The 27,236-nt window shown below is 50.1% G+C and overlaps 3 protein-coding genes and 1 pseudogene across 5 annotated transcripts; 2 read left to right on the top strand and 2 right to left on the bottom strand.

Annotated features, from left to right (window-relative positions):
• Positions 1 to 1,575: 1,575 nt before the first annotated feature.
• On the top strand, positions 1,576 to 2,585 carry LOC311611296 (S-adenosylmethionine decarboxylase proenzyme-like; annotated as a pseudogene). The gene has a single exon. The product of its transcript is annotated as an S-adenosylmethionine decarboxylase proenzyme-like (transcript).
• Positions 2,586 to 3,457: 872 nt separating this feature from the next.
• ZMYND15 (zinc finger MYND-type containing 15) lies at positions 3,458 to 9,870 on the bottom strand. 2 transcript variants are annotated; one of them, XM_084863264.1, is made up of 13 exons: positions 9,163 to 9,870; positions 7,993 to 8,227; positions 7,670 to 7,825; positions 7,021 to 7,181; positions 6,134 to 6,286; positions 5,736 to 5,816; positions 5,487 to 5,603; positions 5,273 to 5,361; positions 5,083 to 5,181; positions 4,757 to 4,910; positions 4,605 to 4,663; positions 4,214 to 4,374; positions 3,458 to 3,676 (listed from the first exon to the last, which is right to left on the bottom strand). In XM_084863264.1, exons 1-13 carry the CDS (start codon positions 9,749 to 9,751, stop codon positions 3,505 to 3,507), a joined length of 2,226 nt encoding a protein of 741 aa, XP_084719390.1. In that variant the 5' UTR covers positions 9,752 to 9,870; the 3' UTR covers positions 3,458 to 3,504. The 2 variants fall into 2 exon arrangements, with proteins under 2 accessions (XP_084719390.1, XP_084719389.1); XM_084863263.1 differs by having other exon boundaries at positions 4,605 to 4,910.
• Positions 9,871 to 10,149: 279 nt separating this feature from the next.
• Positions 10,150 to 17,190, top strand: CXCL16 (C-X-C motif chemokine ligand 16). Its single transcript, XM_084863313.1, has 5 exons — positions 10,150 to 10,262; positions 10,590 to 11,034; positions 11,789 to 11,921; positions 12,204 to 12,286; positions 16,081 to 17,190. Exons 2-5 carry the CDS (start codon positions 10,959 to 10,961, stop codon positions 16,530 to 16,532), a joined length of 744 nt encoding a protein of 247 aa, XP_084719439.1. The 5' UTR covers positions 10,150 to 10,262; positions 10,590 to 10,958; the 3' UTR covers positions 16,533 to 17,190.
• Positions 17,191 to 17,450: 260 nt separating this feature from the next.
• MED11 (mediator complex subunit 11) lies at positions 17,451 to 19,410 on the bottom strand. Its single transcript, XM_084863335.1, has 3 exons — positions 19,234 to 19,410; positions 18,901 to 19,031; positions 17,451 to 17,916 (listed from the first exon to the last, which is right to left on the bottom strand). The coding sequence occupies exons 1-3, from the start codon at positions 19,316 to 19,318 to the stop codon at positions 17,779 to 17,781; spliced, it is 354 nt and encodes a 117-aa protein (XP_084719461.1). The 5' UTR covers positions 19,319 to 19,410; the 3' UTR covers positions 17,451 to 17,778.
• Between the last annotated feature and the right edge of the window lie 7,826 nt (positions 19,411 to 27,236).

Genomic DNA, 27,236 nt, shown 5'->3' on the forward strand with positions numbered 1-27,236 from the left:
AGAGAGCAAAGGAGAGGCCAGGTATGTCCTCATAAGCATGATCTTCTGGGCAGCCTCACCAGGAAAGTACAATTTCACTCTCCCCTGGGAAACACTGGTCCACTCCCTGCAAGTCCCTGGGGGAAGGGATTGAACAAACAGGGAGATGGACACGTGCAATGAAGTTGGGGTTAACAGAGGGAAGGTGCTCCTCTGTCAGTCTAACCTGGGAAAAGACATTTGGCTGAGATGGCAAAGCCACTGCAAGCGTGAGAAATCCTGAAGGGTTAATTGGTTAAGTCCCAGTTATCATCCTTAGACATCGAATTCTGTCTCTGTGTCTCTCGCTCTCGCTCCTGCTTGCTGTTTGCTGTTGCACTCTCTTGCTCCCTGAGCCACATTTGCCCCCCGCACTCACCCCCCATGTGGCCTTAAACAGTCTGCATGGGCCATGCGGACTCCACACTCAGGATGCTGGACTGGACGGGACTTTTAAATGGAGCAGGAACTCTGGACACCGGTTTTTATTTTTGCCCTGCTGCAGACAAGATTGGACTTCTTCCATGGCAGGATGGAGGGAAATGGGACATTGGAAACCCAGGGGTCATTAAATCCATGAAAATAAAGATCACGCATCCTCTCTTAAGAGTCTCAGGAAATTCCTTTCCTTGAGAAATCAAAAAACCTCCACTTCTACCAGTAACGGGGGATGCAGAGGGCACCAACCAATAACAAAACTATTAACAGAAGTAAGTTCAACTTCCAGAGATGGTTGAGGTCTCTCTTCTTTCTCTCGTGAGGAGAGTTCGATGCTCTGTTTATGGAGTGGCTTTTTTTGCTTGTCCTCTCTGCCCAATTAAATCTACTTTTCCACTTACCTTTTTATCTGGCTCACATCCTGAATTCTTTCCTGCGAGAAGCCAAGAACCCTCTTGGCTTGGGGCTTGAGTCTTCCCTAGGACCTGGCCCCTCAGGCATCAAAACAATATATTTCTGGCCCTGGCCAGTGTGACTCAGTTGGTTGGAGCATTGTCCCATGCACTGGAGGGTATTGGGTTTGATTCCCAGTTAGGGCACCTACCTAGGTTGAGGTTTGATCCCAAATTAGGGTGTAAACAGGAGGTACCAATTGATGTCCCTCTCTCTCTCTCTCTCAAATCAATTAAAAAACAAACAAAAAACACCATATATTTCTGTGAGCCATGGCTAATCTAGCAAATCTCACTCTGAAGCCAACTACTATCTATTTAAAAAAAAAAAAAATATATATATATATATATATATATATATATATATATATATATATATTCGTATTGATTTCAGAGAGAAATCAATGGAGAGGGAGGTGCTGAAAATGGAAAAAACATAGTGACTTAAAATATATTTTATTGATTTTACAGAGAGAAAGGGAGAGAGATAGAGTCAGAAACATCAGTGAGAGAGAGTCATCGATCAGCTGCCTCTTGCACACCCCCTACTGGGGATGTGCCCGCAACCAAGGTACATGCCCTTGACTGGAATCGAACGTGGGACCTTTCAGTCCCCAAGCCGACGCTCTATTTATTGAGCCAAACCAGTTTCGGCAGAAATAGTTTCTTAATGCAATTTTCCCAAATGGAGCAGCATATTGCATGGGACGTATGAATTCTGACTATTGGTACTTGTATGCTTTAGATTTCCCAGAGAGTCCAGTAATCAGTCAGCCAGATCAAACCCGAGAAATTCTGATGAGTGAAATTCTTGGCCCAGCAGTTATGGACCAGTTCTACATGAAAGATGGTGTTATTGCAAAGGATGTCACCCGTCAGAGTGGAATTCGTGACCTGATACCAGGTTCTGTCATTGATGCCACAATGTTCCAGCCTTATGGGTATTCGATGAATGGCATGAAATCGGATGGAACTTATTGGACTATTCACATCACTCCAGAACCAGAATTTCCTTATGTTAGCTTTGAAATGAACCTAAGTCAGACCTCCTATGATGACCTGATCAGGAAGCTGTGGAAGTCTTCAAGCCAGAAACATGTGTAACCACCTTGTTTGCGAACCAAAGTTCTCCATGTCGCACAGACCAAAGTTTTTCGCCCCAGAAGGCTGAAGGTTTTAAACGCCTTGATTGCCAGAGTGCTACGTTCAATGATTACAACTTTGTTTTTACCAGTTTTGCTAAGAAGCAGCAACAGCAACAGAGTTGATTAACAAAAATGAAGAAAAAAAAACGCAAAAAGGAAACGGACGTAAAAGAAGGTGGTGGCTGCTTTTTAGATGTTGATACCTGGGGCCACGATTTCCATAACCACCGCCTTGTAATTGCAGAAAGCCCTAGATGTAATGATTGTGCAATCACTTTGAATTGTGTGCATTATCATATCAAGGAGTGAGATACCTTGCATGAATGCTCTCTTCTGTGTTTAGGCATCCTATGCCACTCTTGCTGTGAAATTGAAGTGCATGTAGAAAAAAACTTTTACTGTATGAAACTTCACAACACTTATGACCATTCAATTTGGTTTACACACAGTGTAATATTTCTCCAGGTAGCCTCCAAAATTCCCCACAGACAAGGCTTTTGCCCTCACTAGGTGTTGGCCTCAGCCTAACCATCTGGGACTGTTCTATTCAATTGCTGCCAGGATGTTACATCCAGTTACCTCCAATTTCTAGAACACATTCTCTACTGTTATTGAAAACAATTTATACTTCATGTAGATGTTTTTGCAATGGCATAATAAATTTTTCTTACACACACACACACACACAAAAGCAGAGTGAAGTCACTGAAGGGATTTGTGGATGGGGCAATGTGTTCTCGTGTCTGTTTTAGAAGGAATACAACGGCTAAAATGTGGAGTGGAGTTTGAGTTTGTGGTGGGGCGGGACATAAACTGGTGGGTTTGACGCACTAGCTGTCTGACTCAGCAGGGGTTGGCTCTTGATGGGTCACATGGGATGAGAGAAGGTGGAGTCCAGGATGGCCTCCAGGTGTCCATTTGGACAGTTGAGTGGCTGGGGCCTTCCACTGACTATAAACCAAAGGGTGTGTGTTCCCTTTGGGAGGTTGTGAGCTCCCCCTGACCCTCCAGTGAGAAGTGGCTTTCTGCTTCTTGGTTTTGCCCTGAGGCAGGGGGAATGACACTCTCTCTCTCTCTCTCTCTCTCTCTCTCTCTCTCTCTCTCTCTCTCTCTCACACACACACACACACACACACACACACACACACACACACACACACACACACGAAGACTGGGATTAACAAGGAGGGCCAGAGTCTCAAGTAAGAGAAGGGACAGCCACGGAGTGAATGAAAGAAGCTGGAGGAAATTAAGCCATCCCTAAGTCCTTTCCTCCCCTCCCCGATGGGTGCCCCAAATATGAGCAATTTGACTCCGCGGGTTTCAAACAAGCAATTTTATTTACCTTTTCCGCGCCCGGCCACGCGGCCTGCCCCTGGGCCTCACGGGTTTTATGTCCCTTTCAGAGGCCTGTGACGGGGGAGGGAGGCGCGGACCGCTACCTCCCGCCCTCACCTCCGCCGGCGGGGCCCGCGCCCCGGCTTCTTCTCCCCGCGGCGCCTCCGGGCCGGGGCGGCGGGCGCGGCAGGGGTCGGGGCTGGGGGTCCGGGCCCCGGCGCCCCGCGGGCCCCGCTGCCTTGAGAGGGCTTGTAGATCAGGTGGAAGATGAAGGCGTTGCAGTACCTGCGGGGGCCGTGTGGTCCATCAGGGCGGGCCCCCGGCCGGGGGGTGCGGGGTCTGGGGGTTGGGAGGGGGCGCGGAGCGGGGGGGGGGGGAGGGGATGCTGTGAGTTGGATCCAAAGAGGGGTGTGTGTGTGGGGTGTGTGTGGGGGGGGTTGTGAGGACTCCCCCAGAGAGTTGTGAGGGGTCTGAGCAGGAAAGGCAGGTGGTAGGGCTGGGCTTTGGGATGCGCAGCCGGAGGAAGAAGCTAAAGAAGGGGGGGTGGGGGCCCCGAAACCGGTTTGGCTCAGTGGATAGAGCGTCGGTCTGCGGACTGGAGGGTCTCGGGTTCGATTCCGGTCAAGGGCATGTACCTTGGTTGCGGGCACATCCCCAGTAGGGGCCGTGCAGGAGGCAGCTGATCCATGTTTCTCTCTCATTGATGTTTCCAACTCTCTATCCCTCTCCCTTCCTCTCTGTTAAAAAAAAATCAATAAAATATATTTTTAAAAAATAAAGAAGGGGGGGAGGGTGGAGAGAGAGAAGAGTCGGGGTCCTCACCAGGGCATGCAGTTGTCGGCCGCTCGGAGACGAAACGGGGAGCGGAAGGGGTTGGGCTGCGGGGCGCTGGTGCCCCCGCCGGCGGCCACGGCCATGGTCTGCTCGTCCATCACACAGCCGTACTCGCTGCTCTCCGTGAAGAAGGCGGGCACTCGGAGGGACTGGGGTGGGTGGGAGCCGGGCCTCAGACACGCAGGGAGGCTCCTGCCCCCGGGACCTCCCCAGCAGCAAGGGTAGCGCACTGGGGGGTAGCCCCCTGAGGCCCCAGACAGGCCGGGATGGAGGAGCGGGGCGGGGCGGACACAGCCCCAGGGCAGCAGCAGAGGTGGTCGGGGAGGGAGCAGGGACTGGGCAGGAGGTGGGGGAAGCCCCCGTTTGCCCCTGTGCCCACCTGTAAGCGGGGCAGCGAGCTCAGCCACGTGTCTTTGAGGCCAAAGCCGGAGTTAAATCCTGTGGACCGAGGGAGAAGCGGGGAGAAGCTGGAGGCCAGGTCTCCCCCTCTCCCTCCCTCCCTCCCACGCACACCCCACGCCAGGCGCTTACCGATCACCAGGTCGGGCTTGGGCCCCTGGAGCAGGTGGTAGGGCCGAGCAGACACTTTGATCTGCAGGTCCCTCCGGCCCCCCTTCTCCTTAGTCCCTGAGCTGAGCCGAGCTGACACCCCGGAACCAGGACGGACAGAGACTTCAGGGCCATCCTGCGGAGCCAGGAGTGGGGTGCAGAAACCACTGCAAGTTAGGGTGCTGGAGGATGCGCCAGGCAAGAAGACCAAGGAGAGGGGAGGAGGGGCCAGAAGGGCGAGGCCGAATGAGGAGGCCCGGAGGAGGACCAGACCGGGGGCGAAGAGCAGGGGACCCCTCGGCCCTCACCCTCTGCAGGGTGAAATGCTGCTGGTCACTCTCGGGGGGCAGGCCGTCGCCCACAAACTGTAGTTCCAGGGCCACGTGGGGGAGCAAGACCAAGAGCTCCTAGAGGACAGAGAGGCCGAGCTGGGTCCCACCCTGCGTCCACGTGGCCACCCAAACGCCCAACCTTCCCTTCGGGCCTGGAGGGACTTACCCAGAACACCATGACAAGGTCAAACTCCTTCCCGGCCTCCACCACGTGGATCTTCAGGGACTGTTTGTTCTGGATGTTGAGCTCGGGGACTGTGTGAGAAGCTGGCCCTTTAAGGGTCTGGCCGCCCTCCCCTTCCCTGCTGCCCCCCACCAGCTCCTTGCTGCCCCTCTGGAAACACCCCCCTCTCCCCCGCACCCCCACCCGCTCTCCTTACAGGACTGGGGCACCAGGTGGGTGATGACGTAGTACACAGTCAGCGGGTAGGTGAGGAGCACCGCCATGGGGGAGTCCAAGCTGAGGCCCCGCCATGCGTAGTAATCCTGCCACGAGCCTGGGGAGAGTGGGTTGCTGGGGGGACCTGGCCCCGGGTCTGCACCCCCATGCCTCCAACCTAATCATCTCCCTTATCTCAGCCTCCCAGACTGCCGCTATCCCTTGCTCCTACAGGGTCCCTCCGGCTCACCAAAGAGGCCCCTGGGCGGATCTGCGGGCACAGGAGGCATCAGGACAGGCCCGTCCCCCTGAAGAAGCTGGTAGGGGTCTCCTGAGAGGAGGAAAGGAGGAGAAGGAGCCCGGGGTCAGGGAGGCCCCCCTCCCCCCTGGCATGCCTCCCTCTCTCTTCCATAGGAGCTGCGTCACCTGAGAGAGGACTGGAGAAATGGGGCAGGGGGCTGCCTAGGGATAGGTTTTGGATGGAAAGGGCAGCGGCGACTTAGAGGGCTGAGGAAGGGGCTGACATGGCCCTGGGAGTAGGGGCAGGGTTTGGTGTGTAATGGAGGGGTTGTCTGGGACCCGGGCAGCTTTATTCCCTCCCACCCTTTGTCCCCGAGAGGCCCACGCCTGCGGAGAGGCCCCACGCACCATGGAGAAGAAGGCTGGGGCACGGTGTGCTGCCCCGGGGGTGCCTGGGGGTGCCGCGGCCTGGGATCAGCATGCTGATCTGGGTCCAGTAGCCACGAGTGAGGCCTCGCGAGGCCAGGAAGGCCTCCTTGTTGAAGGTTTCGCTGGTCACCTCTGGAGAAGGGGGAGGAGAAGGTTGAGGGCCTGGTGGCTAGGACCCCCCCAGACTTTAGCTCCCCTCAGCCTCTCCCAAGGACTCTGGGTCTGAGTCTGGTGCCCGTCAGGGAGAGAACTGACATGTCTGAGTGCCTGCAGTGTAGCAGGCATCCTGCCAGCAGAATTCTTATAACAATTCCTGGGAGCATTTCTTGGTGTCCCTGTTTTACAGAGGAGGAAACTAAGGCACCAAGACACAGCATGGTTTGCTTAAGGCCACCCGTTAGTGGTGGGGCTGGGAAGCAAGTGTTTGAATCGCCGGTTCTAAGTCCCATAAACCAGTGGTCGGCAAACTGCGGCTCAAGAGCCACAGGCAGCTCTCTGGCCCATTGAGTTTTTAGCAAAGGCCAACTTTGGAGGACCCTAACTAAGGTAATAATAATGTACCTACCTCTATAGTTTAAGTTTAAAAAATTAGGCTCTCAAAAAGAAATTTCAATTGTCGTACTGTTGATATTTGGCTCTGGTGACTAATGAGTGAGCCAACCACTGCCTGAAACTATCTCAGGGCCCCAGGCGCTGAGTCCTTAGCTCCAGAAACTCTGTCTCCAGCCCCAAGGTCTAGTCCTCTGCTCCAAACACCCAACATCTAGCCCCCATTCCAGGGATCCAGACTTAGCCTCCAGGACCCTGTTCCCAGACATCCAGGCCCCAGTTCCCCCTGCCCCCTCCTCCGGGCCCCCCTGTGGTACCTGCAGTGTAGGTGAACGGCAGAGTCGCCAGTTCCCCCGTCCGCTCCATGAAGGCTGCAAGCCTCGGGCACCAAAACCTGTGGCTCACGTCATCGGGGCATCGCCGCCAGTCGGCCCGGAGGCAGGCCTCGCCACAGTACAGGACAGCGCTGCACTGGGGGCTGGGGCCACAGGGAGGGGCGGGCACCCAGTGTTAGTCTCTGGAAGTCCTTTGCCTGCCATCTGTCTGCCCTGCAGCTGCCCAAACTCAATCTGTTTGTCTGTATTCTCTCTGCCAGTAACAGCTTCTTCTTCTTCTTTTTTTTTTTTTAAATCCTCATCTGAGGATATCTTTCCATTGATTTTTAGAGTGAGTGAAATGGAGGGGGGAGAGATAGAGAAACATTGATGTGAGTGAGACACACCACCAGGGCCGGGGATTGAATCTGCAATCGAGGTACATGCCCTTGACCGGGAACCAAACCCAGGACCCTTCAGTCTATCGGCCGACACTCTCTATCCACTGAGCCACACTGTCTAAGGCAACAACTCCTTTTCTTCATCTAATTTCCTTGTTCCTCACTGTCTGCAGGGTCCCCCCACTGGCCTCTCTGTTTGCCTGACCGTTGGGGTCTTCCTTCCTTTCACCCCATCTTTGCAGGCTGCTCACCAGGGCGTCAGCTTCACTTCGAAGCTGTGCTTGTGACAGACATGGCAGGTTCGAGCCCGCAGGGAAGCGAAGGTGAAGCCTGGCTGGGGACCCCACGTCCGCATCGGGGTCTTGGCTAACTTCACGCCCAGCCTGGGGACCAGCATCTCCAGGTCTCTGAATGGGGGGGACAGGGCGTCAGGCTGCACGGCCCGGCAGTCCGGGCCCCTCAGGCCTCCCCCCCCTCAGACAGCGGATTTCCGTACCCTCAGGCCTCCCCACCCTCAGACAGCGGATTTCCGTACCCTCAGGCCTCCCCACCCTCAGACAGCGGATTTCCATACCGGTGCAGCTGGGCGTCCCCCACGGTAAGCTGCCGGGGCTTCCGGGGGTCTCCGGAGCCCATGGGGCAGGCCATGCTGTGGCAGAGGAGAGCATAGGCCCGGGGAGCCAGGTTCTCTGTCCAGGAGCCCTTGCCTGCACTCCTCTGGGCTCCACCCATTAGCAGGTCAATGCCCAAGATGGTGCCATGTTCATCCGTCACCAGTAAGAGGCAGGCAAGGTGCAGGGGGGCAGCCTCTGGAGAAGAAAAGTCAAAAGTCGGAGGGGTGCGGGGGGAGTAGCAAAGATGATCATGATCAGGGATATTCAACTCAAATGCCTTTTGGGGGGGGGCGTGTGGAGTGGCGGGGTAGGCAAGTAAACTAAGTGAGTAAAGTTAAAGGAAAGTAGGTAGAGAGGATATGCCTTATCTTAAAGGGGCAGCAGATACAGGGTACCAGCATTTGCTGCTGTTCTTTACTTTTTCTTAAGAAGGTATAACTCCAGCTGAAACCGGTTTGGCTCAGTGGTAGAGCGTCAGTCTGCAGACTGAAAGGTCCCAGGTTCGATTCCGGTCAAGGGCATGTACATTGGTTGCTGGCACATCCCCGGTAAGGGGTGTGCAGGAGGCAGCTGGTCGATGTTTCTCTTTCATCTACGTTTCTAGCTCTATCTCTCTCCCTTCCTCTCTGTAAAAAAATCAATAAAATACATTTAAAAAAGAAGAAGATATAATTCCATACTTCCGGAGGTTTTTTTTTTTTAACATATTTTATTGAGTTGGGTTTTTTTTTTAAATTAAATTATTATCTGTGTACATATTTTTATTTTATTGAGTTTTTACAGAGAGGAAAAGAGAGGGATAGAAAGCTAGAAACATCGATCAGCTGCCTCCGGAACACCCCCTACTGGGGATGTGCCTGCAACCAAGGTACATGCCCCTGACCGGAATCGAACCCGGGACCTTTCAGTCTGTAGACCGACACTCTATCCACTGAGCCAAACCGGTTTCGGCAGAAGTTTTTTAAAAAATAATATTTAAATGTTGGCTCAAATTAAAAAAACAATGTGGAATTATAAAAACACCTGGCCTGAAGCCATCCTTTTGTGACTTCTAGCTGGGTTCTAAGAGGGCTTCGGAGGGGGAGTGTGTCTGAGCAGGGGGAAGGGCAGGGCCAGCCCTGGCTTCTTACCACTTCTTCGCCCCTTCCTCCTCTTGGGCCCAGTTTCGTCTTCTGCCCGCTCCACGTGATAGCCATTCTCGCCACCTCCTTCCTTCTGCTCAGCCTCCTCTGGCTGCCCTGGAAGACTTGCTTCCTGGGGGGACTCCCTGCTTGTATGGACTGGCTCCCCATCCTCCTCTGGCTCTACCTTCTCGGTGCCTGCACCCTCTTCCTCTCCATTTTCTTCCTCTTCCTCCTCCTCTTCTTCCTCCTCCCCTTCCTCGCCTTCCTCCAAACTGACAAAGCTGACATAGGGGCTCAGGTCTCGGAGGTGGAGTGGGGGCTGATCTCCCAGCAGCCAGCCCGCCCCCAGGCCTGGTCCAGGGCCTGGCTCTGCCCCTTGCCCCAAGCTGATGCCCACACTACGGTTGGGCAAGACGTGGAGCACCCAAAGGGCAGGGTCCTGGGGCAGCCTTCGGATCTGCGCCTCCAACTGTCGCCAGTGGCCCACGAGGCTGGTCTCCACAGCCCCTCGCTCTGCCACGAACTTTCGGAACCAGCCAAAGAGGAGGGCAGTGAAGTCAAGGAACTCATCTCGATATCCAGACACAAACTCCATGTCTTCAGTCGGGGGCCCGGGGCCTGGGCTCAGACTGAGCCGGGGAAGGGGTTGGTTATACGGTGAGGGGAGAGGACGGTGCTGGGTCACACAATGGGAGGGTGTGTTTTAAGGGTCAGGTAGGGTGAGGTCTCTAGGTGAGTGTTAGGATCTGAGAATAAGGCTTCGAGCCTGAAGATGGGAATCCCCCCCGGATGAGAACGGGAGCTAAGACTAGAAAGTAGACCCTTAGGGTTAAAGATGTAACTGGGGAGTGAGACGGTACTTGGGGCTGAAAATTTGAGGCTCCAACCTTCAAAGGCAGGGTTTGAGTTAGGGCAGAGGCGAGGGAGGGCCTATCCCGTGGGGAAGGGTCTGGCAGGGAGGGGAGAGTTTCGGATCCGCCTGTGGGGTGTGGGAGGAGGCAGCATCCCTTCAGTTTGGATCGGTTTGCGGTGCGCCCCTCCGTAGACACAGCCTCTCCTGGCCGTTCCGATCCTCCGGTACCTGCAGCCGCCACCCCTTTTCGAAGGTAAATACCTCGGGGTGGGGGGCGGGGTGACGTCAGGGCGGCGGAGCCCGTGGCCCCCTCCTCGCGTCCTGGCGCCGTGGGTGGGTTCCGGAAGCCCGCGGACCTTCCCGTCCCATCACCCCGGGCATGTGACACATCCCGCGGAGCCAGGCGGGGAAGTGAAAGCATCTTGGAGGAGGAGGTGGCTGGCGGACCTCTCGCTCGTGTCCCAGGCCCCCAGGGCCCGCCGGGGAGCGGAGCGGCAGGGGCGGCTGGCATCCCCGTCGACACGCAGCCACCTGCCCGCCTCGCCCCGGAAGCCCAAGCGTCCCGTCTCCTTCTTTCCAGGCATTCCCGGCCCGCCCGTCCACGAAGGCTGGTGCGTGGGCGCGGGCGAAGGAGAGCTCCGCCTCCGGGAATTTCCCACCCGCGGGAGTCCGCCGCACGGGGTGGACGTACCGACCACGCTGTCCTGTCGGTTCGAGACGCCGCCGCCGCGAGCTGAGCTGCGAGCGCGGGAGGGAGGGTGCGCGCCGCCGCCGCGCGCCGTCCGCCGCCGCCGTCGAGGCCGGAGTCCCGCGCCCACAGCCCCCGTCTCCCCCGGAACCTCAGGTGCAGCCGGCGAAGGAAGCGAAAGCCTCCGCGAAACCTGCCCAGCGAGCGAGCATCCCTCCCCCAAGCCTGCCGGGGAGCCAGGCTGGGCCCGGCGGCCCCGAGATGAGATGGAGCTGGGGGCCCGGATCCCCCGCGCTCCACCTCCTCCTCCTGCTGCTAGCGCTTCTGATCGAGCCAGGTGCGTCGGGCCGAGCTGGGATCCAGACCCGCGAATCCAGGGAAGGGGGTGGCTGTTTGTGAGTGTGCATGTGTGCTGTGTGTGTGGGGGAGACACTAGGGCCTCGGCATGGAGTTGGATAAGTTGGGAAGCCAGGCGCGTCTGGAGGTCCCCAGGGCAGCCAGGGCAGGGGGAGGGCCAGCTGCCTGGAGTTGGAGTCAGCTGTGGGACTGACTTAAATATATATATATGATTTTTTTACAGAGAGGAAGGGAGAGGGATAGTTAGAAATATCGATCAGCTGCTTCCTGCTCCCCCCCTCCCCCCCCCCGGGGATGTGCCCGCAACTAAGGTACATGCCCTTGTCCGGAATCCAACCCGGGACTTTTCAGTTCGCAGGCTGATGCTCTATCCACTGAGCCAAACCGGTTAGAGCTAATATATATATATATATAATTTTTTTTTTTTTTTCAAAGAGGATGAGAGAGAATGGGTTGGCTGCCTCCTGCACACACCCCCTCCCCCTACTGGGAATGGAGGGGCAGCCGGGGTGTGTGCCCTTGACCGGAATGGAACCAGCAGACTCACCAGTGCCCAGGCGGAATAAACCGGCTAGGGCAGGAACAGTCCTTAGGGGTGTGCTGTGTGGGGTGAGCATGGTGGTCAGGCCCGGCCCAGGGGAGAGGCTGCAGTGGGGCAGTGGGTTGGAGGATTTGTGACGCGCTGGTGGCACCTGGCCCGGGAACCTGAGCTCGACCTCCTCTGTCCCACTCAGGCGCCGGCAATGAGGGCAGCAGAATGGGAAGCTGTTTTTGTCATAAAGTCCTGGACTCTCCTCCACCGGTTAAACTCATGGAAAGTATCCGACAAAAACTGAAAGGTCATGTTTCCTGTGGCAGCTATGTCAGGTAACCTCACCCACCCCTAAGGCAGCGCCTGGCACTCCCTCCCTGCCCAGTGCCCCCAGGACCCTCTCTGGTCAAACTTGGACTCCTGGGAGCACCTAACCCTTCTCTGGGTGCTTTCCCTTAAAATTCCCCACATCTCCCTTCACTTTCCTGTTCCACCTTCCGGGAATTCCCAGCTCCCTTAGCTCGGGGAGGTGACCTCAAGTCTTTGGAATGAGGAAAACAGGTGGGAAAGGGGGAGGGGGGCCCTCGTGAAACTAAAACCAGGTTGTTCCTCCGAAGGTTTCAAGTAGATTCCTGGAGGGTCTGCGGGGGCAGCAAAGAGCCGTGGGTGACTGAATTGACCAGCTGCTTTGATCAGAAAGGTGAGTGCTTCCCCCTCCTCTCCAGGCTCTGCCTCACCGCCTCCACCTTTTGATTTTCCTGGCCTCAGACTTTTCCCCGTTAGTCCTCACCATCCTCTTCTGATGCTGGCCAAAGTACTTTCACTTAAGTCCCTGTTCACCAAACATCATTCTCTACCACTTTCATGATTTTCTGCTAGTTCACCCTTGTGCTATTCTTTACTTAATATTTTCCTTGAAATCGGGACACTATTCTTGTTTTCCATTCTTTTTTTTTTTTAAATAAGTTTTTATTGTTCATATTATTACAAATGTTCCTCCCCCCCCCCAATTGCTCTCCTCCACCAGGTTCCCACCCCACCCTCTGCCCTTTCCCCACCCCCCATTGTCCTAATCCATAGGTGCACAGTTTATGTTCAGTCTCTTCCCACATCCCCCCACTCCCCTTTTCCCCAAGAATCATCAGTTCACTCCCCTTCCATACCTCTGATTCTATTATATTCAACAGTTAATATTGTTCATCAGATTTTTTTTTTTAATTTCCTTGGTTTTTAGATTCACTTGTTGATAGTTACGTATTTGTTGTTCATAATTTTTATCTTTATTTACTTTCTCCTCCGAAAGAACCCCCTTCAGCAATTCATATAATTCTGGTTTGGTGGTGATGAACTCCTTTAGCTTTTTTTTATTAGTGACACTCTTTATCTGACCTTCGATTCTGATAGCTTTGCTGGATAGATTATCTTTGGCTGTAGGTTCTTACTATTCATCACCTTGAATATTTCTTGCCATTCACGTCTGGCATGCATGGTTTCTGTTGAGAAATCAGCTGACAATCGTATAGGTGCTCCTTTATAGGTAACTACCTGCTTTTCTCTTGCTGCTTTTAATATTCTCTCTTTGTCTTTTGCTCTTGGAATCTTAATTATGATTTGTCTTGGTGTGGTTCTCTTTGGATTCCTTTTGTTTGGAGTTCTGTGCGCTTCCTGGACTTATAAGTCTAATTCTTTCACCAGGTGGGGGAAGTTTTCTGTCACTATTTCTTTCAGTATGTTTTCGATATCTTGCTCTCTCTCATCTTCTGGGACCCCCATAATTCTGATGTTGGTTTGCTTGAAGTTGTCCCAGAGGTTTCTTACATTATCTTCAATTTTCTGGATTCTCTTGCCTTCTAGCTTCTGTGGAGGAGTGTCTTCTGGCTCTTTATGTTCCAAATCTTTGACTTGATTCTTGCGATCTTCCATTCTGTTTTTAGGACTCTGTATAATATTTTTTATTTCAGACAATGTATTCTTTATTTCTTGTTGATCCCTTATCATTTCTTGTTGATCCCTTATCATTTCTTGTTGATTCCTTATTAATTCTAGTTGATCCCTTTTCATATCCTCATAGATCTTATCCATCTTTTCTGGGAAATTCTTGAAAAACCTTATAAGCGTAGATTTGAACTCTATATCCAGTCGCTTTTTGTCCTCCATTTCTTTCGTTTGTGATCTATTTCGTTGTCGAATTTCGCAGCTACAGATGGGGCGGAGTTTCAGGATGGGAGCCTACAGCCTTGGCTTCCGTCAACCCTGCCCTATGCAATTCCTGGGTCTCAGGGTCCTTCAGTACTTGCTGCAAGCGCCTCTGAGAGAAAGGTGCCCTCGATTTTTGCCTGCTACCAAACAGTCTATGCTCTCCCCCAATGAGCCCGGTATTGGGGTTCAGTTCAGTTGGAAGTGGGGTTGGAGGTGGTGTTCAGAGCAGTCTGGAGCCCCTGTCTCCTTCCCGCCAGGGCGAATCCCACGGCACAGCCGACTGTCCCTTCTCTGCGCGCAATGTGTGCGCCGCCGGGACCTCCTTTCGCCGCTCCCCTGGGTTCCGCCTCACAGTCCCGGCTCCCTATGGAAGAGCCTGGGTCCCCGGGGTATGGCCTAGAACTGGGGTTCAGAGCAGTCAGAACTGGGGCCGAGCACAGTCGGAGCGTTTATCTCCTTCCCGCTTGGGAACGCCAGCCAGGCACTCAGCCACCCTCCTCTCCGGCTCTGTCCTCTCCGTGCACGCAGTGTCTCCGTACCTTAGGCTTTTACAGCTCCTCTGCTCTTCCTTCTGGTTTTCTCCTTGCTTCTCGTTGTAGAATTTCCAGTCAGTCGACTTTCCTGTAGTTCTGGGTAATGTTCATTTTATATTTTAGTTGTATTTTATTGAAATTGTTGTGTGCGGCTGCGGCTAGGTGTTTACCTGGGCGCAGCCATCTTGGATTCCTCTGTTTTCCATTCTTTTATGTGAACTTAAAGACACAGTATAGAAAAGTTGAAAGAATTGTAAACAGCCATATACCCACGACCTAGATTCTATAATACTTAGTTTTTATGTTTATATTTTACATATTTTAATATGTACATGATAAAGTAAATACATTTTATATTTTGCAATATTGACTTTACAGCATTTTAATTATATTTGTTTTATTGCACATTCATCTGTCTATCCATCCTCTATCATCAATCCACCTTATTTAAAAATATGTATATATTTTATTGATTTTTTTTACAGAAAGGAAAGGAGAGGGATAGAGAGCTAGAAACATCGATGAAAGAGAAACATCAATCAGCTGTCTCCTGCACACCCCCCACTGGGGATGTGCCTGAAACCAAGGTACATGCCCTTGACCAGAATCAAACCCAGGACCCTCCAGTCCGCAGGCCAACACTCTACCCGCTGAGCCAAACCAGTCAGGGCCCACCTTTTTTTTTTTTTTTTTTTTTTAATGTATTTCCAGGTAAGTTGCAGGCAGGACTATACTTCACTCCCAAACATTTCGGCATGCATATACAATTCAGTATTTTATTGTTCCTTTTTTCTTTTTAGGTAGAATTTGCACACAATGAAATGAGTATTCTTTCTTTTTGAGATGAATAAATCTTAAGTGTACACAAGGCATTTAAAAAATGGCTTATTGATTTTAGACTGAGGGAGATAGACTGCCTCCTGAACACCCACTAGTGGGGACTGAGCTCACAAGCTGGGCATGTGCCCTGATCAGGAATAGAATCAACAACCTCCTGGTTCATGGGATGAAGCTCAACCAACTGAGCAACACTGGCCGGGCCACAAGCTACTTTTGAAAACTTAAGTAGCAACTTGCCCTAGGCGATAATATCTGTGAAATCATAAATTTACTGGTTGTATTTTCTCCTAAAAGAAATACACAACCATTAAAATACAAAGTGTTTCTCACATCCCGCCTAAAGTCTTGATAACATACGTGGTGAACTTCCTGCCCTCTGAGCTCTGTTGGCCTACATTATTTCATGTAACACTCCCAGCTACTATGGCCCTTGGTACTAAATTATCCCCTCTTTACAACTGAAACAAATGAGTCCCTGAGAGGTTAAGAGACAAGGGCAAGGTCACACAGCTACTTCCTAGCAGATTGCAACCCAAGTCTCTCTCTTTCGTTTAGAAAATATTTTTTATTGATTTTTAGAGAGAGGAAGGGAGATACAGAATTATCAATGGGCTGCCTCCAGGGATTGAGCCCATAACCTGGGCATGTGCTCTGACCGGGAATCAACCAGCAACCTTCTGGTACATGTGTCGACATCCAACCACTGAGCAACACTGACTGGGCCCAACCCAGGTCAGAACACACCTCTGTCCCAGTGGTCTCATGTTGCAGTTGGTTCACTTCCTTCTCCCCCACCTTTCTCTCCTGGTCTTCCACTGTTCCCGATATTCCCAATATTCCCCTTAACCCACTACCCTTGCCTCTATCTGCTTCTTCACCCGGTCTCCTCATAACCATGATTCCTCACTTCTTGCCTTTCCAGAATGTGGACATGCTTACTCTGGGAGAGTGGTCCAGCAGGAGCATTCACCTCCCCACAGCACCCCGATTCCCGAGTCCACTGAAGGGGCACCTGCCGTCACAGACATCCCTGTTCAGACGTACCTGCCACTCACCCTGCAGTCTACCCAGCAGCCTACCCTTCCTGTACCAACACTGTCCTTGGATACAAAGCTCATCCACTCCCCCGAAACCACTGCTTCCTCTGTGGGCCACAATCTAGACACTGGGCCTGAAGCTGGGGCGAACCAGAAGCAGCTGGAAGGAAATGTGGGTCCTACACCTGGGATAATCATGGCGCCAGTGCTGGCTCTCTTGAGCTTCATTTTCATCCTCACTGGAGTCCTTCTCTATGTGCTGTGTAAGAGGAGAAATCAGTCACCGCAGTACTCTCCAGGTGAAGTGGAAGCCTTCCATGCGGGACCAGTTCCCTGATCCCAGTAGCTTCCAGATAGCTGGAAATCCACCCCAGGCAGACAAACATGAAGGCTATCTGCACCATGGACCATAGGTCACGTGAGAAGAGTCAAGCAGAATACGGAATGGGGAGGGAGGGAAGCCACCATGGGCCTTGGGACCAGTGCTTGGCCCTCAAACCCAGGCAGTGCTTGAAGGAACATCGAGATGGCAGCTGGAGCAGACCAGTGGGAGATGAAGGGGTAGAAAGTGGGAGCCATTCATTTAATTCACAAGTCTTTATTGAGTACCTACTGTGTACCAGATTGTCTGATTAAATGTTTTGGAGTCTGATTCTCTAATTCTAGCTATCATTTCCAACTTCCCTTGATCTCAGAGCTCATCTCCCAATGTCTTTTCCAGATTTGCAGCTTCAATATATTCCTGTGGCCCCATATTCCAACACTTGGGCTAAGAATGGGAGCTTGTGAGGGTAGAAAATGTGATTTATTCACTACCAGAAACATCTGATAAACGGGAACATTCTCTCTGGCACATAGTAGGCACTCTGCACATATCTGTTACTGTTTAACCAGCCACTGCCCTGTTGGAATTTTCTTTTGCTTGTTTTCTTTTTGTCTTTATATTGTGTAAAATTCTGAATGTGTATTATTTTTACTAAAAGTTATTTTTCTAATTATTGACTCTTCTTTCTGTATACATTGGCCTCATGCCCTTGCCCCTTTACCAGGATTCCTGGCTTCAGCTTCTCTGCTGATGGTGCCCCATTCCCCAAAGTCTCTCTCTATACCACACCAACTTCAGCCCTCACTTGCTTCCTCCCCTGATCCCACACTTAAGGCCTGGGTTTTCCCACCCTCCCTCAGCAGCCACCAGCTGCCATCCGGCTGGATTTACTTCCTCAATCCCTTGTGACACTTATATATGCCCCAGCGATAGTCTTTATTGTTGTTTTTTATTATTAAAACCCTTAGTTCCTGTTTTATCTCTTCCAATGAAGAATGTGTCTTCATTGGTTCAAGTCTGCGGAAGCGGACAAGGACACGAAATATCGGAGGAAGTGGGCTGGGTGACTGACTCTCGCCTCCTGTCTGAGCCTGTTAGCACTTTGGTGAAGTCAGAGCAGGGGCACCCGCTGGAGGTGCCAGCACAGAGTGGTGGGCAGGGCGTGCACGGCAGCCTGTGCTCCTCATCCTACAGGTCTCCAGGTTCTGTCCCGGGTGGAGGTGGTGATCTCCCTCCACGATGTCTCTGCCTACTTGGCTTAGTTTTCCAGCATCTGCTCACAGGTTCGGGCCACATCACTGAGCTTGAGGCGAGCATAATCCACTCGCTTCAGTGCCATCTGACAGTCCTTCCTTGAAGAGTAGCTGGAGCCCTCATGGGGCTGCCCTGTGGCCACCTAGAGGACATTTCAACTGGTCAACGAAGCACCCCCTCCCTTATCCATCTCCCAACAAGCCACCAGGTCTCTTGTCTCATTTCTTCCCAGAGTCTGAATCCACACCACATGGTAGCTGGATGACTTAGGGCAAACCACTGAACTTCTGATCACCTCATCTGGAAAATGGGGGTGACAACAACTAATCCCTAGAGTTGTGCGATTAAATAAGATCATGCAGAGTGTCTGGTACATTGTAAAAATTTGGTAAGTAGTGGTTGCTATTGTAATGACTTCAGAATCCCCATCTCTTTTCTCAGGAGTAGCTTTTCAGGCTCCTGAGGTCAGTTTCTTTCTTTCTTTCTTTTTTTTAATGTGTTTTACCTGCCAACATCTATCTATCTATCTATGTATCTATCTATAATTGATTTTTTACAGAGAGGAAGAGAGAGAGATAGAGAGCTATCTATCTATCTATATAATTGATTTTTTACAGAGAGGAAGAGAGAGAGGGATAGAGAGCTAGAAACATCGATGAGAGAGAAGCATCGACCAGCTGCCTCTTGCACACCCCGTTCTGGGGATGTGCCCGCAACCAAGGTACATGCCCTTGATCGAAATCGAACCCGGGACCTTTCAGTCTGCAGGCCGACGCTCTATCCACTGAGCCAAACCGGTTTCGGCCTGAGGTCAGTTTCTAGGAACAAAGTCCTATGGCTCTGGGGTTGTTTACCAGCCCTCCCCTTCCTTATCTAGTGGTTCACGTGATGAAACCCGTGAAAAGGCAGGGCCGCCTTTCCTTTTAGAGGAAGAAACCAGTCCTGGAACGGAGGAGTCCTGCCAGGGTCATTCATCCGGCTTGGCGCCGGCTTGCGCGGCCTGGTCCTGCCTGACTCCCGAGGTCAAGGCTCCGCCTGGGCCTTCAGAAGGCTAAGGCTAAGGCTAAGGCTAAGGCTAAGGCAGAGAGCCGGGTTGGGCACACTGCACCTCCCACCACCCGCACACCTGGGTTAGGTAGCGGATCTGAGCCGACAGCTCCGCTTCTACGTGTTGCACCGACGCCGTGAAAGCCGCCGCTTGTCGGTCTAGCAGCCGTTCATTGGTTTTCTCCTTGGAAAGTTCCAGGATTACGGTACCTGCAGGGGCAGAGAGAGGGCAGGGCTACTCGGAGTCCCGAAGTCCAGCCCGCCCAAGGGCCAGCCCCTCTACCCCTCAGCCCCGCCCTCCCTCGCGGCGCTAGCACCCGGGATCCTCCCCTGCCCCGCTCCCAATCTCAGGTTGGCGCGCGTGCTCGGGGCTCGGGCTCGCTCTCTGCCTTCCGGTCCTCGTTTCCCGAACCTGCATTCTGAAGGATGGCGCCGATTTCCCGTTCGATGTCTTCCAAGGCGCGGAGTCGCTCGTTCGCCAGGCTATAGGTAGCCATTGCCAGTCACTCGGGGAACCCACAGGATTTTCCCCCTTTTGCGAAGCGCGACGTTTGACCCGGAAGGAAGGGAGTGTCGGTTTGCGCCGGCGCCCAGAGCGGATCTCTAGCCGACACTACAATTCCCAGGATGCTCAGCGAAGCCTCGCCTTTCGCGGCTCACCTGGCGAACTACAACTCCCAGGGAGCTCTGCGCCGCCGCCTCAGGGCTACCAGCGCCAGAGACCGGAGGAGCTGAACATTCTGTGACCCGGGGCGGTTCTGACCCGTCCAACCTTCACGACATTATCCTGTGGTCTATAGTTAGTTTCTTCTGTAAGAATTAATTGGGCGTCTGCTGGCGCTAGGTGATGATGGTGGGAGTTCTGGGGCGTTCTTCCCGATTACGCAGCCGTGGGACCCTCTCTGTGTGCCCGCCCGGCGCCGCCGTCTGTGGGGGCCCGGGGAGAGCTGGACGTGGTGAGTGTTGCATTCTTCGCCCGAGCGCTTCCCCCTGCACGGGAGCCCAGCTGGAGCACCGACTCGCAGTCTGTTCTCAGAAGCCGGCCTGTTTCAGCCTTTTCACCTTTCCCTTTCTGGTTTTCCCATTGTGTGGCGGTCTCTGGTGTACAAAGATGGGTGAGATGGGCTCTCCCGCGATAGCGGCACAGGCGTTTTGTTAGAGATTTATGCCCTCAGGTGTGTCACCAGGAGCACAGAGAGAGGACTCTGGGAGGAGGTGCCGCTTGGACGGAATCTAAAGCGTTAACCACCTGGTTGGAGAGGAAAAAGGAACTGGCACAGGCAAGCGCATGGTGCTTGAAGGGGTCCAGCACATCGGAAGGGGAAGGGACAGCGAGGGATTCGGTTAGAGCGAATGGAATGTGGTGGTGGTGAGGTGTGGCTGGTGAGACTGGAGTGAGCGGACAGATCTGGAAAAGGTTTGCGAGCTAAGTGATTTGGACTTTGTTCTGAAGGCATCTGGGACCCTTGAAGGGTTCTAATTGGTGAGTTGTGGCAGATTTACCCATTTGGATGGATCACTGTTGACAGATTATGGAAGATTGAGAATGAAACCAGTTTGCATAGGGTTAGCGAGTGAATGGAGACTTCCAGTTGAACTTGAGGGAATCTGGCCCTCGCTGGTTTGGCTCAGTGGATAGAGTGTTGTGGCCTGCAGTAGGAAAGGTCCTGGGTTAGGTTCAGATCAAGGGCACGTACCTCCCTTGCAGGCTAGATCCCTGGCCCTGGTCGGCAACCAATCGACGTGTCTCTTTCACAAAGATGTTTCTCTCTATCTCTGTTTCTCCCCCTCCCTTCCTCTCTCTCTAAAAAGCAATGGAAAAATATCAAAATTAACAACAGGGGACTTTCCCTCTTCTCTCTCCCTTCCACTTGGTCTAGAAGTCAATGGAAAAAAATATCCTCGAGTGAGGATTAAGAATAATAATAGTAAAATAGCCGAAACCGGTTTGGCTCAGTGGATAGAGCGTCGGGCTGCTGACTGAAAGGTCCCAGGTTCGATTCCGGTCAGGGGCATGTACCTTGGTTGCGGGCACATCCCCAGTATGGGGTGTGCAAGAGGCAGCTGATCGATGATTCTCTCTCATCGATGTTTCTAACTCTCTATCCCTCTCTCTTCCTCTCTGTAAAAAATCAATAAAATATATTAAAAAAAAAAAAAAGAAAAAGTTTAAAAAAATAGTAAAATAACAATATGGATTTCATAAAGGGGTCAAAAAGAAAGAGGAGGTAATAGCAAAGTTTTAGATAGAAACTGAAAAAAAGAAGGATAAGTGGCAACTGATGTTATTAAAAACTTTTTAAAAACATGTTTGTTTTTTATTGATTTCAGAGAAAGGGAGAAGGAGAGATAGAAACATCAATGATGAGAATCACTGATCGGCTGCCTCTTGCACGCCCTCTACTGGGGATGGAGCCCAAAAGCCAAACTTGTGTCCTGATCAGGAATCAAAATTGGTTCAGGGATCCATCCTCAACCACTGAGCCACACCGGTTGGGCAGTGGCAACTGATTTAGCAGTGAAGTGGAAACTAAACCAGCAGTGAAGAAAGTTTAGAAGCAACTTGATATATCCTTGAATTACTAGCATCATATACAACTGGGGTGTAGGTGGTACTAACATTAGAAGGATTCTTTGAAGTATTTAGATCCCTCCCATCTCCTCCTTTACTCCGTATATCTGGGCAACTACTCACCTCCAACCCATAATATTACTGGAGACTTTTTTGTTGGAGATGGAAAACAGAGGGTCTTCAGCATGAAGGATATTTGGGAACAGTTGCATTGAAAATAGAGAAGTGGAAGTTTACTTACTGAGAGGTGGTTTCTTGAACTCTGCCATCCAGATCAGAGACTGGAAGGCTCTTCCCTGGATAATCTAACCAGTGAGAGAAAACACCTTACAGTACTAACACCAGGGGTCCCCCAACAAGGCAGTTAGCCGGATCACCCCATGGTGAAACCCACGGTTGGCAGGTCCCAACTTTGTCCGGAGCAATGGAAAGTAAAACTTAAGGAAAAAGAAAACTATTGATACTTTTACATAAGAGATACTATAATAAAGGATGGCATCTAAGAAAACACACTTGAAAAGTAAAACCCCGAGGGAAGGGATGGAAAATTCTAACAAAAGGGTTTAAAGAGAAATTGAGAAACTTCCAGAAAGTAAAACAAAAGGAGGCATATAGGGGGGGAAAAGGAGGAAGTGACCAGGAGCTTTAGAGATCAGAGAAAAATAAGAGTAAGAAAGGAAGGGCTGCCGAAACCGGTTTGGCTCAGTGGATAGAGCGTCGGCCTGCGGACTGAAGGGTCCCAGGTTCGATTCTGGTCAGGGGCATGTACCTTGGTTGCGGGCACATCCCTAGCTGGGGGTGTGCAGGAGGCAGCTGATCGATGTTTCTCTCTCATCGATGTTTGTGACTCTCTATCCCTCTCCCTTCCTCTCTGTAAAAACTCAATAAAATATATTAAAAAAAAGAAAAAAAGAAAGGAAGAGCTGCCCAGCCTGTGTTGCTCAGTGGTTGAGTGTCGACCCATGAACCAAGAGGTTGTTGGTTTGATTCCTGGTCTGGGCACATGCCCAGGTTGGGGGCTAGATCCCTGGTAGGGTGCCTGCAGTAGGCAGCCAATCAGTGATGTTTCTCTTTTGTCAATGTTTCTATCGCTCTTTTCCTCCCCCTTTCTCTAAAAATCAATAAAAACATATTTTAAAAAAATAAAGGAAGGGCTTGTGCTTCCAGATGAAAAGGGCCCATCCACTGCCTAGCATCAAGGCGCATCATGAAATATCAGATGCAAAACAGACCACATAGGAAGGGTCAGCGGTTAGAATGGCACTGAGCCTCTTAATAGTAACACTCGAGACTAGAACACAGTGGATCATGCCTTCAACATTTGGGGGGAAAGTGATTTCCAGTCTGGAATTCTGTACTCCAGCTCTGCTAGGGTGAAGGCTAAAAAATGCAATGACTCAACAAATAGAACTTATTTTTTTCTTAAAAAAAAAAAAAAAAAGTGGGTAGTTCAGTGTGCTCCACAAATCATACAGAGACCAAGGCCTGCAATACACTGTCATCCTTCAGGGCAGTGGTTCTCAACCTTTCTAATGCCGCAACCTTTTAATACAGTTCCTCATGTTGTGGTGACCCCCAACCATAAAATTATTTTCGTTACTACTTCATAACTTTAATTTTGCTACTGTTAATGAATCGTAATGTAAATGCCTGTGTTTTCTGATGGTCTTAGGCTCTACAGCAGCAGTTCTCAACCTGTGTGTTGCTAAGATATCTAAAATGAACCTAAGACCATCGGAAAACACAGATATTTACATTATGATTCATTAACAATAGCAAAATAACAGTTATGAAGTAGCAACGAAAATAATTTTATGCTTGGGAGTTTCCACATGAGGAACTGCATTAAAAGGTCGCTGCATTAGAAAAGTGGTGAACCAGTGCTTATACTGAAAAGTGTGGTCTGTAGGCCAGCAGCATTAGCATTACCTAGAAGCTTGTTAGAAATACAATATCTCGCCGAAACCGGTTTGGCTCAATGGATAGAGTGTCAGCCTGCAGACTGAGGGGTCCCGGGTTCGATTCCGGTCAAGGGCATGTACCTTGGTTGCTGGCATATCCCTGGTAGGGGGTGTGCTGGAGGCAGCTGGTCGATGTTTCTCTCTCATCGATGTTTCTAGCTCTCTATCCCTCTCCTTTCCTCTCTGTAATAAATCAATAAAATATATTAAAAAAAGAAAAAGAAAAAAGAAATACAATATCTCAGGCCCCACCACAGGCCTATGGAATCAGCATCTGTGCTTGAAGATCCCCAGGTGATGGGTATGTGTAGTAAAATTTAGGGCATTGCTGTCCAAAATGTCAAAACTAGGTGGCTGCCATCCTGGGTAGAAGCTGGCAGGGATGGGGAAATAAAAATGTAGGGTTATACCAATCTCAGGTCTGGCCAGGAAGTGGCTCATATAATTTCTATTCACATTCCATTGAAAAAAACTTAGTCATATGGTCTCAACCAATGATTAGGGAAATCCAGTTTTTACCTAGGTGGCCAGCTGTTGTTCTAGCACCGGGTAAGAATAGATTTTAAGTGATATCTAGACTCTCACAACAGTCAAACTATCAATAATGAAGACACAATAAAGACATTTTGATATAAGGTTTCAAATTTTTCTCCCACGTACCCTTTCTCAGGAGGTTATTAGAGTTAGACCCAGATTGGAAGGCTCCTAGAGAAATTTTTCAAGGAGATAAGAGGTGAACATCTGTTTTGATTTGACTGAATTAAGAGGATACATAAACTTTTGGATGAATATAGGGCAGAATTAGTGATAAATTCAGAGAATAATCAAATTTTTAAATGAGATTCAGGGAAAATAAAGTTATGGAAGAGGAGAAAGGCATTATATAGATATCACATGACAGCTATGAATAACATTACATAAGCTAATAATGAATATTGGTCTAACCCTAACTGATATAATTCTCTTGGGAGTGTAGCATGCAGGGGCAGGATGGAAAGTGATCCATGGTGGGGCAGAGGGAAGAAGGAGCTCAGCTTTCACTTTACATGGAGGGAAGCCAGTAGATGGTGCTTAAAAACAAAATTTGATGAACATGTTGTTTAGAGATACGGAGGGAAATACTAAAAGAAAAATCTCAGAGGCGATTCTGAGGAGGAAATTGGTGGGGGGAAGGGTCTACTCTTTATTGAAATAGACTTTGTAGTCCTATCTGGAGCCTCACACTATGTGCATATATATAACTTTGAAAATAAAAACAATAAAAATGAAAAGGAAGGAAATAGAGGTACATTTTACTGTGAAAGAGAATTAAGCGTGGAGGAGAGTTTTTTCTTTGGTTTCCTTTCCTTCACCCACCTTTCCTCCTCCCTCCCTCTCCCTTTCTCCCTTCCTTTCTTTAGCAGAAGAGACTTGCATGGATTTATTTACCTTGGAGGGAGAGCGAGTAGGGAGAGGCAGGGGTTGAAGAGAGGGCCGTCTGAGCACAGGTGGAGGGATTAGCTCTGAACTGGAGAAGGCATCTTAACCTTGGTTGTCTAGGAGAATTGGTTTAATGTCAGTGTTGGTTGGGAGGAAGTAGGAAGTTGAAATCGTTCATCCCTCATCGTTTAATGTTTGTGAAAAAACAGAAGGGGAAGTCACTATGAACATGTGGAGGGTTTGGAAAATTAGTAAGATGGGAGCAGGAGAGGGAGGTGAATAAGGACATGGAGTGAGACAAAGGGTTGTCAGATATTGAGGGCCCAGCTGGGGCCGGAGACCAGAAGTTTGTCCTGGCCCCAAATTTGTACCCAGCACAGTGTTGGTGCACCTAGGACATGTTAAAAAAATTTTTTTTGCTTAATGAATGAATAAATATGGCTGTGCGAGTTTTCTCTGGCAGTGCTCAGCAGCCCAGTGCTGGAGTGGAGAAGGGCAGGGTGGTGGTCAACAGAGCCAAGGGCGGGGTTTGAGAGCGTGTATTGTGAAAGGAGCAAGAGTTGAAGGTGCTGATGAGATAGTGGTGGATATGATGATCTTGAACTTAGTGTGGAAAGAAAAGGAAGTGTCAAATTGTGAGGAAACAGGGCGAAGAGCTTGTGACAAAAAAAAAAAAGGAAGCCATAAAAAACATGATTATAATATGCTACATTAAAATGAAAAACTTATGAATCATTAAAAATACCAGAAGTAAAATACTTTGAAACTAGAAGTGATGGTCACACGACATTGTGAATATACTAAATGCCACTGAATAATTCATTTAAAAATGAATAACTTTATGTAATATGAATTTGATTTCAGTAAAAAGAAAAAAAAAAAACTAGAAGCATTAAAAAGATAGCAGCCCTAACTTGTTTGGCTCAGTGGATAGAGTATCGGTCTTCGGACTGAAAGGTCCCAGGTTCGGTTCTGGTCAAGGGCATATTCCTTGGTTGCGGGCACATCCCCAGAAGGAGGTGTGTAGAAGGCAGCTGATTGTTGTTTTTCTCTCATCGATGTTTCTAACTCTCCCTCTCCCTTTCTCACTGTAAAAAATCAATAAAATATACTTTAAAGAAAAAGATAAAGTGTGAAAAATATTTGCAAAATTTATGACAAAGGGCTAATTTCTTTACTTACATGAAGAGCTTTAGGGCCTGGCCAGTGTGGCTCAGTGGTTCAACATCAACCTATGAACCAGAAGGTCATGGTTCAATTCCAATCAGGGCACATGCCTGGGTTGGGTTGCAGGCTCAGTTCTGTGTGGGTGTGCAGGAGGCAGCTGATCAATGATTCTCAATGTTTCTCTCTCTCCCTTCCTCTTTGAAATCAATAAAAATATTTTTTTTAAAAAAAAAGAGCTCTTATTATAAAAGATAACATTGTGGCTCACGAGAAAGAAAATATCTACTAAGATGGGCTCCTGGTGGCTAATTGGGCTCAAATTCAACCAAAAACAATCCTGCACTGTGTTTCTGCCATCTGAGCCAGCCCTTACAAAGGAGTTCCTGGAATCCTGTTTCAACCAATAGAACTGAGGCTTTTCCCATCCAATTGGAGCTGTACAGCTAATACACCCCCAATCAGCTTCGCCAACCAATTAGAGCAGCTCCATTCTGACCAATAAAGACTTTTTTGGACCAATCAAATTGTGAGAATTTGGAGTCCTCATTTGCATGATAGACCAATGGGGGCCATGGCCAGGACTTCTATCTATGTAAGTTAGGTCTCCTCGGGCTGCACTGCGAATACACTTTCCTTTCACTGAAGACTGTTCCCATGAAGACCAGCACAAAGAGATCAGCGAGGCCCCAGGGCCACTTCACAGTCAGGCAGTTTTCACAGCCCAGCTGTATCACAATTGAGCTGTTTTGCGCTGAATAAGATTTCCTTTTTCACCGCACTCCAGACTGGGGGTTCCTGTTGGCACTGAATTGGTGCCAATGCCCATGGGTTGACAGGAACCCAGTAACCAGTAAATCCAGTTCATCCTCACTCCTAAACAAAAAAATGCAAATTGAAACTAGGGAGATGTCACATGTTTGATCGGCAGTGATAAAAAAAAGGTGCTCACTGTCTAACTCACCAACTCTGCTTTATGAATTTGCTCTACAGATATACTGTACATGGGCAAAGGACATATCTTCAAGGACAATTACTGTAATATTGTTTGAATTAGCAAAAGTGGACCTCCTTCAGGTCTGTTGATAGAAAACTGGTAAAAATAAATGACATCTAGGCACTGGGAAGCTATGCAGCTCTTTAAAAGAATGAGGTAAATCTCTATAAAGGGAATGCTCTCCTAGCTGCATTTCTAAAGGAAAAAAGCAAGGTGTAGAAGAGTGTTCATAGTATGCCACTATCTGTATTTAGAATAAGGGTGAGTCCTAACTGGCTTGGCTCAGTGGATAGAGCGTCGGC

Source organism: Pipistrellus hanaki (genome assembly GCF_964339955.1).
Source record: "Pipistrellus hanaki genome assembly, chromosome: 16".
Classification (NCBI taxonomy): Eukaryota; Metazoa; Chordata; class Mammalia; order Chiroptera; family Vespertilionidae; genus Pipistrellus; species Pipistrellus hanaki.